At 44.8% G+C, this 16895-nt stretch overlaps 1 protein-coding gene across 2 annotated transcripts; it reads right to left on the bottom strand.

The window, feature by feature from the left end:
* Positions 1-219: 219 nt before the first annotated feature.
* Positions 220-15710, bottom strand: crispld2 (cysteine-rich secretory protein LCCL domain containing 2). 2 transcript variants are annotated; one of them, XM_035628790.2, is made up of 15 exons: positions 15488-15710; positions 12298-12660; positions 11210-11328; positions 9768-9900; positions 8090-8205; positions 7598-7698; positions 7306-7500; positions 7159-7219; positions 6984-7050; positions 6752-6882; positions 6575-6618; positions 6383-6455; positions 6201-6276; positions 5382-5512; positions 220-2674 (listed from the first exon to the last, which is right to left on the bottom strand). In XM_035628790.2, exons 2-15 carry the CDS (start codon positions 12565-12567, stop codon positions 2623-2625), a joined length of 1569 nt encoding a protein of 522 aa, XP_035484683.1. In that variant the 5' UTR covers positions 12568-12660; positions 15488-15710; the 3' UTR covers positions 220-2622. The 2 variants fall into 2 exon arrangements, with proteins under 2 accessions (XP_035484683.1, XP_035484684.1); XM_035628791.2 differs by having other exon boundaries at positions 12298-12663.
* Positions 15711-16895: the final 1185 nt, after the last annotated feature.

Here is a 16895-nt window from a genome sequence, read left to right on the forward strand (position 1 = left end):
CACTCACTGCCCTGTGAGATGTTATAACCCACACGCTGTTATAGTCAAATGTTTGTTTCTTGTGAATTAAAAAAGGACTCTCGACTTTTAATTACACATGAAGTCACAACCTCATGTAGGTGAGAGTAAAAAGCAAGGTATCTACAAAATATTCTCAACAAACAGGAAATATCAACAGTGTTTGTATGATGCATTTCAAAGGAACCAATGCACGTTCGGTTGTATTTGTAAAGCAAATTTTATTTTTAAATTGTGCCAAACATATAAAACCAATCCCAAACCTGTAGAAAATACAAAACCACCAAGACAAATGAAATAAATTCACACATTTTAATTATTATCTTACTGCTTAGTGGATGATTCAAAAACAAATATCATAGTATTTACACTTTCTATAAAACTTTCCATTAAAAAAATTCCCATATAGAAAAGAGTTAAATGCCTAGCGCAGCAACAGGACTGAGGTAGAATAAAGAGATAAAGTTTAAATATGTGAGAAGAAAAGATTTGAAATTGATCAATTTTGTCTTGGCTTTGACTTTTGAATCTTCAGGGGAGCCATCAGGTAGAGTGACATAGTTTGTTGGTGCTACGACTGGACAGTCCAACTCTGCAGCATAAACGTTACATTTACATGTTTAGTTTTCGTGAGGAATGCTAACAATGACGAATAATCTACAGTTTGATGGTAAGAATCTTTATCATATACCTCAAATTATAGTCTTTTACACACAAAAACGCTCTGTACTGAAACATGTGACACATTCATCTGTCTGGTAGGGAAGGGACAAATCAAGCTTTTTCATATATCTCATTTATACCTTGCATGAAAAATACATTTTTGGCAGATTGTATTGCGAGCGGTTAGAGCTTGACCACATGAAAGTACAGGTGGAGATGTACCCAAGAGGCATTGAGGACAGAGAGTGATCCGATTGACCAAACCACCTCCCGAGGTGGTCAGGGATGCATTGTGACCACGTTGAACACTATTGTAAAATGCAATTGTGTTGTCAATTCCCATATAACAACTACATTGGCTGGAACACGTATTTGCACATGACTGTTCCAAACCCGCCAGGTAGCAGCAACTGGGCAGCTAGCGGTCAGTAAACCCAAATCTGTCCTCTCAGTAACCCTCGCCTATGGACGTCACTCAAGAAACTAAGTTTTAAGTGAAGACGAAACCAAACAGAAAGCAAGAAAACAGAATAATGCGGCTTCACTGCTGGCGGCTGGTCTTTTTCTAAAAACGAGCAGAGGATGTGACCTGAGCTGCACAAAGCAAACTGTTCTCAATCAGATCTCCACGTGGACACTATAAAACACATGATGATCAGGGGCGTGTTCGGTTGCATGCTTTATGTCCCGTTAAAAGTTTTTTTATGGGGGGGGTTGTTTTTCCTCACTCTAGTCGAGGATTGAAGACAGAGGTTCTCGCACCATGTGCGGAAACTGTGTCAAACTGGCTTTGTCTTGTTAAATAGGTGTGTTACCAAATCAGCAGACAAAATAAATGCCATTTTATTGTGCAACAGGGTGCTCAACGAATCACCATTTCCATTCAAATGAAGGTTTTGCTACGTTTTATGGGGGCTGAACGTGCCCCAGGTGTAAATGTTAACAAGGTTAAAATCTTATCTAGAATTAAACTGGATACGAGATGGGTTTCAACACCAAGTGTAAATGTCTTGGAGAAGCCAGAGAAATAAAGAAACAAGGAAAGCACTAAGCAAAAATAAATACACAACGGCATATTACTGATATACTGATAATTCTATACACATATCTGCTGTCTGTGATTGTCCACAATATTGCAACCATTCCCATCTCCACCAACTATCACATAAACCAATCATAATGCTGCGTCTGATCGGTGCACGACACAGCCTGTTGTCTCTAGACACTTTCATTGACCACAAAGTTTCCTCCCTCCCTCCCTTTCCATCCCTGCTCACAATGAGCGCACGTCTCAACTTACACATACAATTTAGACTTAGATCTGGTCTAAATTTAAAGAGCAGGGAAACAAATATTATCCAGGTGACGAAGAAGGCAATAAAATTAAAAGAGAAATTAAAAATAACACATTAAAGTGTTAATATATGGTACTCCATTTCTAAAACAAACAAAATATCATATATTCTGTACACAATGATTAAATACAGTGTGATCAGTATACATTCCTGTGTATGAAAACCAACCTATACTTGTAATAAGAACATCAATGTAAACATAGTACTTTCTATAAAACATGTCTAACTCAAACGTCCAGCACCAGCTGTTCAATGCATCATAATATATATACTGTATATATATATATATATATATATATCAAAAACATTCTGTGTTCACAGATTTAGTTTATCTAAGAAATATCCATATCTGCAGTTAAAAGATGACACGAAATAACCCGGTAAGATATCGGACAATTATTTCTACTGGGTGGCTACTGTTTGATAACTAAGAGAGAAACGTGTCTATCACTCTGCGGGGATGTTCTGTTTCCATCGGAGGCACAGAGATAGATGAACAGCCTTGGTATCCAACCTGTGGGCACTTCCTGCTCCTCAAGAGCAGCTGAGGTGACTCCGTCGGCCTGTGGACGCTGGAACTGAAGTCTCAGCCCCTCACAGCAAAGACTCGGAAGGAGCCCCCCTCTGTGTTGCTCTTGCTGCAAACAGACCATACAGAAGACATGTTTCATTTGGCAACCACCGGTACAGATGCCTCACATCCGGGTCTATGTTGTAAGTTACGTCTTAAAAAGTCAGGGGAACTGTGAGGAATAGAGCATTTGGTTGACAAATGTTGATCAATGACGCAAATTTACATATTGCATATCAATTTTTTGCAAACATTTCATTTGTGATATTCATTGATGAGGCGTAGTCGTGGTGGGGTGGGGTTGCAGCTCGGTGGCCTGGGGATCTCATCACTGCTTTTTGCAGATGATGTGGTCCTGATGGCACCATCGGTCTGTGATCGTCAGCACTCACTGGATCAGTTCGCAGCCGAGTGTGGAGCGGTTGGGATGAGAATCAGCACCTCAAAATCTGAGGCCATGGTTCTCAGCAGGAAACCGGTGGATTGTCTACTCTGGGTAGGGAATGAGCCCTTACCTCAAGTAAAGGAGTTTAAGTACCTCGGGGTCTTGTTTGCGAGTGAGGGGACAATGGAGCGTGAGATTGGCCGTAGAATTGGAGCAGCGGGGGCGGTATTGCACTCGCTTTGCCGCACCGCTGTGACAAAAAGGGAGCTGAGCCGGAAGGCAAAGCTCTCGATCTACCGGTCAATCTTTGTTCCTACCCTCACCTATGGTCATGAAGGATGGGTCGTGACCGAAAAAACGAGATCGCGAGTACAAGCGGCCGAAATTGGTTTTCCTTAGAAAGGTGGCTTTGGTCTCCCTTAGAGATAGGGTGAGAAGCTCAGTCATCCGTGAGGAGCTCGGAGTAGAGCCGCTGCTCCTTTGCGTAGAAAGGAGCCAGTTAAGGTGGCTCGGGCATCTGGTAAGGATGCCCCCTGGGCGCCTCCCCTGGGAGGTGTTCCAGGCACGTCCAGCTGGGAAGAGACCTCGGGGTAGACCCAGGACTAGGTGGAGAGATTATATCTCCACACTGGCCTGGGAACGCCTCGGGATCCCCCAGTCAGACCTGGTTAATGTGGCCCGGGAAAGGGAAGTTTGGGGCCCCCTACTGAAGCTGCTGCCCCCGCAACCCGACCACGGATAAGCGGTTGAAGATGAAGATGAGATTCATTGATAAGCAAATATTAGAAAGAGGTGTCAAGGTTTTGCTTAAATACTCACATAATTCAGACACTTTAACAGCGTCCATGTTTCTTTGACATTCCGACTTCAAAGCACAACAACGGAAAAACAACTTCCCAACTCGGGAAATGGAACCGTACGCGGAGCATGTGAATGCACAATTTATCTTGAATGCAACCTATAGTGTTTTCATAACGCCTCCTGAATGCCCACTTATTTCAAACTGCACACCACCAGCTCGTTGCACAGGTTTTGTGAGCCTCAAAGCACAAGCTGAGATATCAATACTGACTCTATACTCTCAGACTTTAGAAATCTGCCTCTAGAGCCACAGATGGCATTATAAAACTGTGTCCAGAGGAAGAGTGGGACTCCCTGTGACTATTTAACTGATTTTCGACGAATAAAAGTCGAATAAAAACATATTTTTTTGTGATTACTTAAACGTTTTCTTTTTAGAAATTTCCATCCAAATCAAATTAAAAGTACGCAATCAGGGCGTTCTTACAAAAAAAACCATCCACCAAATGACACTGACAGTATGACTCATTGTTCCCGTATTTCTGAGGCTGACCTTTCCATCCGCCATGTGTTGAAACTGAGGACTTTATAATTAGTTCATTAGTGGAGAGACCTTGAAGCTCTGTGCCATGATCAATAATCGTGATAGACCAGTGTGATTGGTATCAGATCACAGATAATTGTTCTTACAGGGAGGCACTGACTAAAAGCTGACAGCATTTCCATCCTCGAGTAATTGGATAGGCTGTGATTACTTCCCCAGCCAGAGAGTCCGGTCCAAATTGCCCACCCTGCCATGATGCTGGCACATGGCACGGACTCTCCTCGGCGGTTTGACCTCCTATCCCAGTGCCCTGAGTGGGGCCTTTCGCAGCTCTGCATTAGATTTCATAGAATCAGACACGGAGTATTTTTTGGCCATTCAGCACTTTGCACACTCAATTGAAATGCCTGGGTAAAGTAAGCACAGATCCCACGTGTGGCCCATCCACACATCAAACCACACCATTACTCTTACAACCCCACATGCCAGCAGAACTGGCCACAATGGCTTCTTTGCCTTAGCTTACTCCGGCGGAGGCAGCCAAACACACGAGGGTGATGTGAGAAACATGGTGTGCACGCAGGGAACCCACTACATGCAGGATTACAGGAGACATAAATCAAGTTAGGGTGTAGTGAATAAAAGCATCTTTCTCTGGCACCTTTCAGACTCACAGGGCTCTCGTTCTTTGGGGGGGGGGGGGGGGGGGGGGGGGTTTCAGCTCTGGTGAGCCATATTACCTATGGCTGATATAACAACAGGGGTCTGGCAGTTTCACAGCTATCGAAAAAAAATGACTTGCTGCTGAAATTGTCACACACCATGTCCAGAAATGGTTCTTCTCCTTTTTTAGACAAATACCACGATGAGGTTTCAAGCAGCTGGGATCAATGCTATCTCTAATGTCCCTATGATAAATTGAAACCATTTGACATTGTGACTGGTCCGTTTATCTTCATACCTTTTGTTATTGTGCAGCAGTCCTCAGCTGGAAAGATTATTTCAGTAAAAAAAAATAGCTGACCTCAAAAAACTGTGCAGTACCTTTCAGACTGGATGCCATTTTTCAGGACCCCAACGTAGCTCTTTCTCTTGTCCAACGGCAGAACATCAACAAAACCTCCGTCTGCGCTGATTACCCCTGCGTGGATGGCTGCTTTACAAATACTGGAGCTCTGTGAAGAGAAAGTGCGACAAACGAGAAAACTAATTTATCACTACATGAATACCCTTGTGATGCCTTTCACAAATACAGTGCGAAATCTATTGCGGCACTTCACATACACACACACACACACGCACACACGTTAGACACTGAAGCATTCGATTCACAATCTGAGCCATAAGTCTGGCTCTTATCACCGGTCTGGAGCGACATCATTCTTTTCACAGATCACACTTTCCGTACGCCCCTTCAACATTTCTAAACAATACTTACTAACTAGTATTCAGCTTCTGCGCTAACGTAGAAACACGATTCGACAAAACACGAGACTGCAAAACTTTCTTGGGGCACATTTGCTTCTCCTAACTCTGAGTGACAGGCACTTAGTTTGAGATAACATGTGAGTAAGGCTCTGAATGGTCAAGTTGCTGTAAGACATAACACATCCCTGGCAGCCTCTGGTCCTTAGTCCTATTCTCCATGACCCAAATTCAGATGGTGATTCAGTGGCTTTCCATAGCTACCGCGCATCACAAAGCCCTAACCATGATACAGAGCCACATAACCTTCCCTTTCTGTCTGAACTAATACACCATAACTGCATCCTTTGAAAAATAGCACCGACCTGGACGCCCTGGTGTGATTCATGGCAAACTTCTTCATTTAGAACGCAAACATGGAAAACTTGAATTGCTTACATCTGTGTAGATGTTGTTCCCAATAACAGGCGACCAATAAGAAGGCTGAGTCTTGCAGTCGGTTGGACAGAAAATTCTGGGGAAGAAATTGGACGTCGGCGTGAAAATTGAAGCAAAACTGAGGAACATATTAATAGGAATTAATTTCAAGCCGTGGTAAATGATAAGATGTGAGAAGGTACCTCGGGCAGTGTGAGTCGGGATTTTTGAAGGGGCAGATTTCAGCCACTGTGGTGTAGCAGTCAGCATTCATTTCTGTCACGGAGAAAGAACAAAAAAAAACTCTTAACTTACGTAATATGTGTTGTGTTGCTGTGTGAGTTTTCGTAGAATCATGACTCAAATCATTTCCCAAAAAAGATTTCATCACCTACCTTCCACTTTGGTCATCACGAAGGCAATGCCGGGGTTATATTTACTGTAAAAGACGTTGTTTCAGAATTATAATAATAATAAATTGTGATTCAGAGAAATCCATTACTGCAACACGAGGTGAGTCAAAGAAGCAGGGTTGTGTGTTTCCCAAGTGCTGCATCAGCAGAAACATGTACCTGAGAGACTCGATGCCGTTCTTTGTGGCTCGAACAAAAAAAGGTAACTTGTCCTTTCTTGTGACATCGACAAGTCCTCCGCTGTTGTCAATTGCACCAAAATGAATAGCAGCTCGGCAAATACTTGATTTCTGAAACAAGTGAACAAATATACATTTACAAATATCCATCTACGAAACACACACTATAAAGGATGTATGGTGTTTGTTGTTTTTACGCTGGACAGACTCACCACATCGTAGAAGAGAGTTCCCCAGACTTTCCCTTTCTTATTCATGCAGTTAGCTGGACAATGATATCTGTGAAGTCGGAGACAAGAGTGAGCTGACACTGGAGAGAAAATGAATGAATAGTCATACAGTAGGTATAGTATGTCCAAAAGTCCCTTTGCAGTAAATGAACCTGACCTGTTGCAGGTTGCTCCTCTGCACTTATCTCGCAGTCTGGTCTCGCACTTAATGCTTTGAGCTGCAAGAAACAAAAGACGGAAAATAAATAAGCGACGCAGACAGAAATAGATGTTTGGGGTCATTTAGAATAATCCCTGTAGATACCTAAGTAGGTGCTGCTGGGAGTCTTCGAAGATGGCGTCCTTGGTGTGGTGGGTTTAGGAGTGGAGGGCTTGGACACCGGTTTCCTGGGAGCAGAGGGTTTAGGTTTGGGGGCAGGTTTAGTCGTGGTCCGAGGCGGCAGCGGAACCTGAGGCTTCTCCACCTCGTTCATGTCCTCTGTCTCTGAGCGCTGGGAGTCTACAGATGGATAAACAGATTCACGGGCTCAGGTTGATAGTACATTCCATTTTAAAATGTTTGTATAAAAAAAACAAAAACATGTCGATTTTCTCACCTTTGTAGCACTGGTTATTCCGACATCCCCCTCCATAGCTGGGAGGGCACTGGGAACAAGGGCGGCCATGCTGGTATGGTGCCTCTCCAATCCAGTTGCCCCTGCAGACGTAATGCACAATGGACAGCTTGACTAAAATGGAAATGAATCATCAGTCAGGCATCACCGGGCTCATGGCCTTGTAATTACTTCAGCGCTCTTTGCTCCCAACAGACATTAGTCCCACACTCCTCCACGGCTCTCAGGCAGTTACATCCTGTGGGCTGTCTGGAAAACAAACGTCTGCTTTGCTCTTCTGTTCCTTTCCCTGTGCTTTATTATTATTTTTTCTATTCTAAACTCTTGAGAAATTTTAATGGCACAATGTCATACAAACCTTTTCGAACAATTAGTGCATCTGTAAGGGGGCATGCAATTTAGGAGAATGCAAACAAAAGTCCGGAGAGCAGAGTCGCTACCGAACAGTGGAACACGGAGGAAAACTGATCTTACTTTGGGGAATAGTTGCACACCAGGTAAACGGCGTTCTCCCATGTTTGTCCCCACACGTTCATCCTTGGACACGTGTGCACAGCACAGCCCACCCGGCTAGTGGTTGCCCAGACCAGCTGTAAAAAGGGAAATAAAAGAATGGCCAAAGGTAGCACAAACAATTACTCAATGTATCGACACATAGCAAAGTAAACTACGGAGCTCATAGCCTGGATGTCCTGCTGCACGTTCCACACAGCCCAGGGTCCAATTGGTTATTCCAAAGGAAGAAACTAGATTGGCAGTCATGATTAATGGCACCCCTGGGACATCCAGGAGTGCCTGGTCTGTTATTCTGCCCCAGTCAGATGCACATCATTTGTAAACCCAGTTTGCCCTCTGTGATACAATTATCATCATTCAGTTAAAAGTGGGAAGACTCTGAAGAAACAGAGGTCAGCGCAGGCCCCAAAAACAGACCAAGGTGAAATAAAACACCTTATTAAACGGAAAGCTGCTGCGGTGGTGTTACAGATGAATGATGTGCCATTTGACCGGGAATACAACACAGCATGTTCCATAACTCCTCCTCACTTTCCTCCCGAACTCTCAAACATGTGCACTCTCCCTCCTCAGGAATGTTCATCTTTTTCCTGCTACAGTTATAGGCCACTGGAAGCTGTGAGTCAGCACATTGACTGCCGATGTGTGCTGAGCGCTGGTAGTTCCGTACGATATCTCGGTCTCTAGACCCAGAGGGTCTTACAGATTCTCTGCAGTGGTAGTAGCTGCCAGGACCGCAGCTAAATCAGCACTTCCACAAAATAAAATACAGGGACAAGGTGATGATGCTCATGTTTGGCACCGTCCCTTCTCCGCAGCATCCTCAGAAGAATCCAGGTCAAGCAGTCCGGGATGTCTGGTGTGTCTGGAAATGACTACCAGATGGCCGTGATCAGGTTTCAGGGTGAAGGCAGAGGGAGGAGTCTGGATGCTTCTATTAACTCATCCCAGCAGCTACAAAGTAAAGTCTAGGGGGGAGAGCAGCCAGCTCACCCACTGCTATTTACTTTTCATTGATTTCTTCATTCTCTCATCCAATCTTCAACTCCTCTTTCTAGCCCCACACTCCACCTTCACATTACTCACATCAGATTTTCTTTAGAACCTCTGACATGCTTATGTTTACAGTCTAAAATGAACTATACATTAACCTGTCGTTCCTCCACCTCAGTCCTTCCACAACTCTTACCATAAATACTGTGAATGAAATATCATACTGGGTGCACACCACTCGTTGTAGTCTAGTATTGCCTAGCAACACCTGTTGGGCAACATGTGTTCATATCACACATGAGGGGAGGCAGATGTTTTCAAAAATATACCAGGAATTGCAGTAAATGGTTTATATATATATGTATATAATATAATTCAAAAAGAGAAAGTCAAAATCCACACAGCAGAAACTGAGATAATGTCTTTTTTACTCCCTGCATTCTTCTTCCTTTTTCAAAAGCTGACACCTACACCCACAATGCAACTCCACCACTAAAACATCGGTCGGAGATTATGGACTATTATGTCAGGCAATTTACCAGATTTACTGCAGCTTCCTGTGTAGTTTCTGAAGTGTAGTATCACCTTTCTGTTTCTAAGTTTCTCCTGAACCTTTATTGTTTGTTGTTCTGAGCTGTCTCACCTGGGTGTAGTGGGTGCACATGGGCCCGGAGCAGCGCTCTGGACACCAGGGATTGCACTCGTGGGGGTAGGGATAAGTGTAGTCTTTCACCTCATCGTACCAGGCCTGGACGTGGAAGGCGGGAGGCCGGTACCTGCAGAGTCCATGCACAGACGCACACAGACAGACAAACAGTAGGCTCAGTCACAGGCCATCCAGGTACCAGGGGCAAAAGGGGGCATATCTGAGGGGGCTGCCAGGTGCTTTGGCTTGACTTGAGAAACACTGCGTGAACCTCCCTGCCCCCCGTCCCCGTCCCCGTCCCCCGTCCCTTCAGGCCTCAAGAGATGAGTCTCGGTTTGACCTGGCACACAGACCTGCAGTCTGTCAAGCTCCATAACAGGGGAAATCAAATTAGGTTTGACAAAAAAGGAAAGAAAAGAATCAAAGCAAATCTAAACATGGCCCCACACCCTAACAAATCAGTTCTACCTCCTATTATAAACATCTCTTTTTACGGTATTGAAAAGTGCTGAGCTCACAAATGGAGAGTAGAGGGGGAGTGAAAAAAAGTTCTGTTGGCACAGGAAGAAACGAAGGGGATAGAGAGGGAGGAGAGAGGCTGTGAGAATGAGAGCAGATTCCTGGAAAGGCACCTGCTGCGATAGATATACACTATCATACACAGAGGCTCAGTGTGTCTAATGTACTGGGACGCACACACACACAAACATTAACCTTAATATTCCAGCACTGAGCAGCACTACTGCTTCACATGGATGTTTTCAGTTTGAACTCTTTTGGAGTGAGAGTTGTTGTATTTCCTATTTCAAGTGGACACGCATTACTTTTACAGTTCAGAAAATACTTACAGTAAAAAGTACAAGTAAAAAGAAATGACCTGTTGTTTGAGCAAAATGGCTACCACAAGTTTCCATTGCCAGGTCAGATGTGGAGTTTTATTAAATTAAGTCTGCAATAATATTGTTTTGTTTTTTACTGATTTGAATCAAAACTTTTCCAATTTCATAAAACATTTTTATTGAGATAAAGTTTCTGCTCATGTTCAGACAACATTTTACATTCGAGAACTTTACCACATTTTAACAAGTGACTATTTTTAACGAGTTTTTCGATATAACTCATGGATTTAGAAATATTAGTTCACAGTTTACTGATTTGCTTTAAATTAGTTATTAGAACAACTTTTGCCAGGTTTTGAACGAGGCTAAGAGTCAAGAGACGTGCTAGGGGTTTTGTAAGTGGTTGACTGATGACCAAAGCTTCAATCACTAGAAATATGCCACTATAAAACCCCTTGACTGATCTGGACCAGAATATATTCATCCACAAACTCTTTAAGCGTTTATTAATAGTCCTACATTTACGTATTTCATTGTATATCATATAAACTGGGGTCAACTGTATCAACATGTAGGCTTATGTATGTTACTCCATCTCACCGGCCCATATGAACACCCAGGTTTTGTCCGATAGACATCAGCAGGTCATGAGGTCCATGGTCCCACTGACACTCCTCGGCCCAGTGGGTGGCAGAGCGCTCCAACTCATCATCCCAAACCTGCACATAGTGAGCGAAACACATTTTTCAAAAAGAAATTCCTTTTTTTGGACCAACGCTGCAGACTCGGCAACATTCACCTGCTGCACCCACTACAAAGGGGAGCAGTATATAATCCACATCTTGCTCTGACTCAGGAGATACACCTAACCACAACCTGCTCAAGGCCTCTGCCCCTGCACTTCCTTCCTTCCTTCCTTCCTTCCTTCCTTCCTTCCTTCCTTCCTTCCCAGCGGGCTGAAACTGAGCCCAGCACAAGTACAACATTAACCTTAGACAGTGTCATTTGAGTGGAGCGGCTGGCGCCTGGCCCTGGTCCACTACAAATCTCCAGCAATCACAGCTGAATTATCCACATTTCCTGAGTGGGCTTCTTTACGGCGGTTGGCGGAAAGCGGAGAAGACACCTGACTCCCACCAGGGAGGGGGCGCTATGAATGGAAGGAGGACCGCGTACAGCACAGCCCCTGAAAGCACATCTCCTCAGTAAATTTCCAGCCTTTTGGTGGTCGCTTAAACATGCACACACAGACATCGCTGTAACCCCAAATACCCATACACAAACACAAACACACACACACACACACACACACACACACACACACACACACACACACACACACACACACCCACACACACACACACGCCGCTTGCAGGTAGAACAGACTCAGCATTATTATCCTCCTTGTTAAAGGGCAGCGCAGCAGACTGGCAATAGTTTCACCATCGTGACTGAATATTTCCAGCAGAGAGAAAAGGTTGTTTTTATTACAGCAACACCCCTTTTTTCTAGGCGGAATAAAACATCAAACCCTAATTACCGGACTCATTTCAATGTTGCTGACACGTTGAAACTAAGTTCCTTTGTGAAGTAAAGCCAAAACATGTGAGTTAAAAACTTTGAATCACCTTTGTGGATTAAGAACGATAGTGAAATAGGTGATTGGGGGGTAATTGGGCATGTCTCACCATGTACTCCATGTTGGAGGCAGTGGGGTAGACGCCCGCCCTCAGATTGTTGTGCAGCTGGATGATCTCCTCACGGTCGGACCAGCGGACGGCTCGTCGGCTCCTGTTGCCGGCCGCGTTGCCGATGCTGTTCCGGTCCGCCTGCTCCTCGTAACGGCTCAGCAGCTGCCTCAGCTCCTTGGAGTCGGGCAGGAAGAGGGAAGCCGAGTCCCCGATGCAGAACAGCAAGAGGGACAGGACAGGAAGCCAGGCCACGGCGGTGCAGGTCATTTTTTACACTTCAGCTGTCTGGGTTGAACCTTCAGGCTGCTGCAGACAGGGGATTTTGTGTGTGAACGCCGCTCCTCAAATCCTAGACACAACCTGCTGGGAGGAAACGTTTAATGAGTCTTTCCCCACTGTGAGTCAACAAAGTAGAGCACACATTACAAAATACAGATGCCCCTACTAATGCATGAGACTCTGCAAGTCATCATTTAATGCACACGCACACACATGCACACACAGATTGGTGCAGGTTTCAAGCATGTAGGAGTAAGTTCAAAACACCGCCTGGCAACAATTTTAATTCCTTTCACTTGCCTGTCGGTTGTTTCTCTGAAGAGTCCGGGATAAAATATTGATATAGAAATCTGCAGCTCTTCATACTGCCCCCCGGTATTATGATATAACCAGTGCTGACACAGAGTCTCTTGTGAAGCTGAGTACAGCACAGTAAACCTCAGCTGGACTTTTTACTCTCAACTACTTTCTGTCAGCTCATTCTTTTCCAGGCTTCGGCTGCTGCATTAAAAAACTGTCACTAGTTTGTTTGGTACACACAATCCAACGCAACTAAATCCTGCAGTAAGTTCTAACAATGCCGCCTTGTTTGAGGCTCCACAGGTGGTGTTGTATTGAAATGCATTATACTGAAAGATGCTTCTAATATTCTAAGCGAGTGGGGTTGGACAAAACATTTGAAACCCATATGCAAACTCCTCTCACAGTAACCACTGTCTCACTGTACGACCAAAGACTTTAACTAACTCCTCTGTGATACACTGTGAACAAGTCTTGGAGAGGTCTTGTATATAGTTACATAACATTGTACAGGTTTACTGAATAAACTAGTGAGTGTATATTGACGGTATATAATCAAATAAAGCTCTTTTTTTGTTATCTACATCTAGGAAACATGCTCTCCTCTATCTCTGCAAAGACGCAAAGATGATTGTGTCATACTGTGCATCACAGAACAGTCTGCGCCGTGATACCGACATCATCGTGTGCATCATATCGTGACATTATGATGTTATCATTCTATTAGTGACTCAAGGATTAAAACCCCCCATTTAGTCATTGACTTATTTTGAAATGCTTCAATTACTTTCTCATAAACACAAAAAAATATCTGAACTGTACCACAACTGAGCGACAAGTTGACTACTACGTCCCAAAGAGGAACTCACACGGGAGGAATTTCAGCAACCAGTCATACTTTATTTAACCCATTTCTAACCATTATTGATATAGCTTCAATAAAACCTGTTATACGGAGCAATTTAAAATTCATCATCAAATAAAACACTCACTTTTCTTGAGACCTGTTGCCTCATAATCACATAAAGTACACGGAAAAGGAATATCAACCTCCTCATTCTTATCTCCTGACGAGTTTCCAAGCCGAGCAGCCGGTTGGGACACGGAGTTCAGGTTGACAAACTTTCTCCCTGCTGAACCTTCCTGAGAGTAAAACACTGTCTTCTTGACTCATCCAGGGGTAATACTCGGTAACTGACCCCCCCCCCCCCCCCCCCCCCCCCCCCATCTGACCTCCAAAGGAAGGCAACAAGCCAGAGGGAACACACCCAAGATTAAAGCTGAAGCAGACATCACAAAGTCACAGCCTCTTATAAAGAGAGAGAGTGGAGCAGTCTGTCAATGTGATCCTAGGAGAAAGAAAGAAAAGAAAAAGAAGGAACCAAGCTCCAGCATGCACTGGTTACTGTTATCCTTGAATCCCTCCACCTCTCCTCCTCTGGTTGCAAAGACAGCTTGAGGTCTGGCACCAGCTCTGTGTCTACATGCTGTGCCAGCCCTGGGCGCTGCGAGCCAGTGGGCAGCCCGTACACCACACCCTTCTTCTTCTTCTCCCCCCCCCCCCACCCCTTTTCACACTGAACCTCCAGCAGCTTCTGTGTCTGGGCCCTTCTCACGGCTCTCATGAATTTTATACCCGAGTGACAGACGGAGCAGAAGAGCTGGGCACACGTGCGTATCCCCACCGTGTCTATGGAAACCGAGTTCGTCTCTGATGGGAAGAGGGGCTGACCTCGTCTCCACCCCGCCACGAGGCCGTGTGTCAACACAACCCATGACACAGAAGAGATTGTCCGATAAGCCCCTTCGAGGAGGTTTGGTTACAGTCTGTTTGTGTGTTTGTTAGCAGGATTACTAGAAAAAGTCAGGGAGGGATTTGCATGAACAGTATCAAAGATAGGTCTCTGCCATGGTAACAGGATGATCTGGAACCAGTGTTCTTTACCATTACGAGACAGGAGTCACATCATGACATTTAAAAAAAAAAAAATGCAGTTCAGCTGGAGATGGGAATGTAACTTTTTGGGTGAATCGGCATATAGGTGAGAGTGTGCTCAGCCTCGGCTCGGTGGAGGTTTGCACTCTCCGAGTGCTCTTGTTTAAATATGATTTCGGAAATGCATGATCACTTTCTCATCTCAAAGAGCCCTTTAATGATTCATATTTGGCCTTTTTTGTTCCGAGCCTCCAGTGATTCGCACCCGGAACCATCAATTTCACGTTTTCTTGCTGAAGTGTGACTTTTTATTGTAGTGATAATTTAAAAATAAAGGCATTAATTTTCCAAGTGCTTTTTCTACTTTGCTAATAAGCTTTCTGTCTGTCCACATGGTATTTTCCCCAATGCCATTTCCTCAGTCGACAGGCAAGAACACAATGAATGGCAGTGTCTTTTACAGTGGCATGGTTCGTAACCCACAACTGAAATATCACTATGTTGTGATGTGCCATTTCACATTCACCTTGTGGAAATGGTGGTGTGCGTTATAAGATAATAACAAAAAAAAGTCAGTCTCACCAAAAAGCCCGGATGAACCAAAGTCTACCTGAAAGCTGCAGTGCAACAAGTTGCGAATAGACGTGTTTGGAAAGGTTCAAGACTGCTCACCTCGATCCTCCTGAGTGTCCGGAGGAGACGGCGCGACGCTTATTCCCTAGTGAGAGAACTCGGGCTGCAGCTCGTTGGCGGTGTTCCTGGGGCACATCGGAGCTGTGTGGCTCCTGTGCAGCTCCCAGAGCCTTATATAGAGAAGGAGACCCCTTCATGAGCAGAGGGGAAAAAGTGACTTGTCTCTCCTCACTCCCACTCGCGCCAGCCTCCCTGCAGCAGGCTGCGTTCTTGGCACGCGGCGCGCATGTGTGCGCGCGCACGCTGACGCGCGGCCGAGTGTCGGGGAGGAGGGAAAACTGCAATTATTGTAAATCAGCGGACTGTCACACGAGTCGGCTGCAGGCAGCGAGATCCCGTGTGTGTGTGAATCACCTTTGGTTGACAGTTATTATCCAGACATGCATCTTCACAACCGGCGACAAGCTACACAAGGGAGAAGAGGGAGAGGCGCACGTGGCAGAACTGTACTCCGGCCTCCATGCCCATCATCACATGTCAAAAGTTCAAACATCATATCAAAGGTTTCATCAGTAAAAACACAAAAAGGGGGAAGAGCACCATGGCAACAAGGTGAACAAGGATCTGCTGCTCCTCAACAGGCTCCATCATCATCTTCACCATCATGTGTCCGGCCCCGTCTCTTCGCTGAGGCAGACGACCAGCGGGGCTGTGACCCACATAGTTCACATTTTATTCCGTCACGAGCTGGATTTCAGACATTTACAAGGACACGGTCACTCGGCAGGAATGCCAGCAGCAGGACCGAAGCCTCAGACGGCTCCTCCTCCGCCTCCTCCTCATCCCACAAGGCCTCCGTCGGTTTGTGCTTTGCACTCAGTCAAAATAGATGTTTAACAGGAAGTCTGGCCCATCATGCATCGGCTCTCTTTTCTCAACTGTCCCGCAGAGATGCTGCGGAGGATGGCTGCGGTCCACAGCGAGATGTTCACAGGAAAATAACATTTCTACAGCCATAAGAAGAACAGAAAACCTGCAGGGTCAAGCTCACAGGCGTGACCTCACATGCTCCAGGGCAAGGCACTAAGAAATACTTTATATTCCTGTCTTGGCTTTGTAATGTATAGTTTTTTTAGGATTTCAGACAATTCTTTGATAAAGTTCCTGGAATTGGCAGGATTGTGACGTACACAATCTGGGAATGATATGTAGATCCTTCCAGATGTCTAATGCAGACCATGGGTTTGTTTTTTTTCTCTTCCAACAATACGGGACCATTATTTTGCAAGCGTGTTTTCTCCTTCAGGAATGACACTTAGCATCGACATTGAAGCCATTACATTCAGCAATTGCAGTGCAACCAGATCCATGGTCGACTTAGATTTGGCCGCAGCTTCCTTTACAAATCCATGAACCAAAACATACAGTATTCGAAATGTATTCGCAT

This window comes from Scophthalmus maximus, chromosome 4 (genome assembly GCF_022379125.1).
Source record: "Scophthalmus maximus strain ysfricsl-2021 chromosome 4, ASM2237912v1, whole genome shotgun sequence".
In the NCBI taxonomy this organism is placed as follows: Eukaryota; Metazoa; Chordata; class Actinopteri; order Pleuronectiformes; family Scophthalmidae; genus Scophthalmus; species Scophthalmus maximus.

Coding starts and splice junctions, on each gene's coding strand:
- crispld2 (XM_035628790.2), bottom strand. CDS start 12,567: ATGACCTGCACCGCCGTGGCCTGGCTTCCTGTCCTGTCCCTCTTGCTG. Junction 9,901..11,209: donor CTGGGTGTTCATATGGGCCG/GTGAGATGGAGT, acceptor TGGACTCTGCAG/GTACCGGCCTCCCGCCTTCC. Junction 6,883..6,983: donor GAACTCTCTTCTACGATGTG/GTGAGTCTGTCC, acceptor CACTTGTTTCAG/AAATCAAGTATTTGCCGAGC.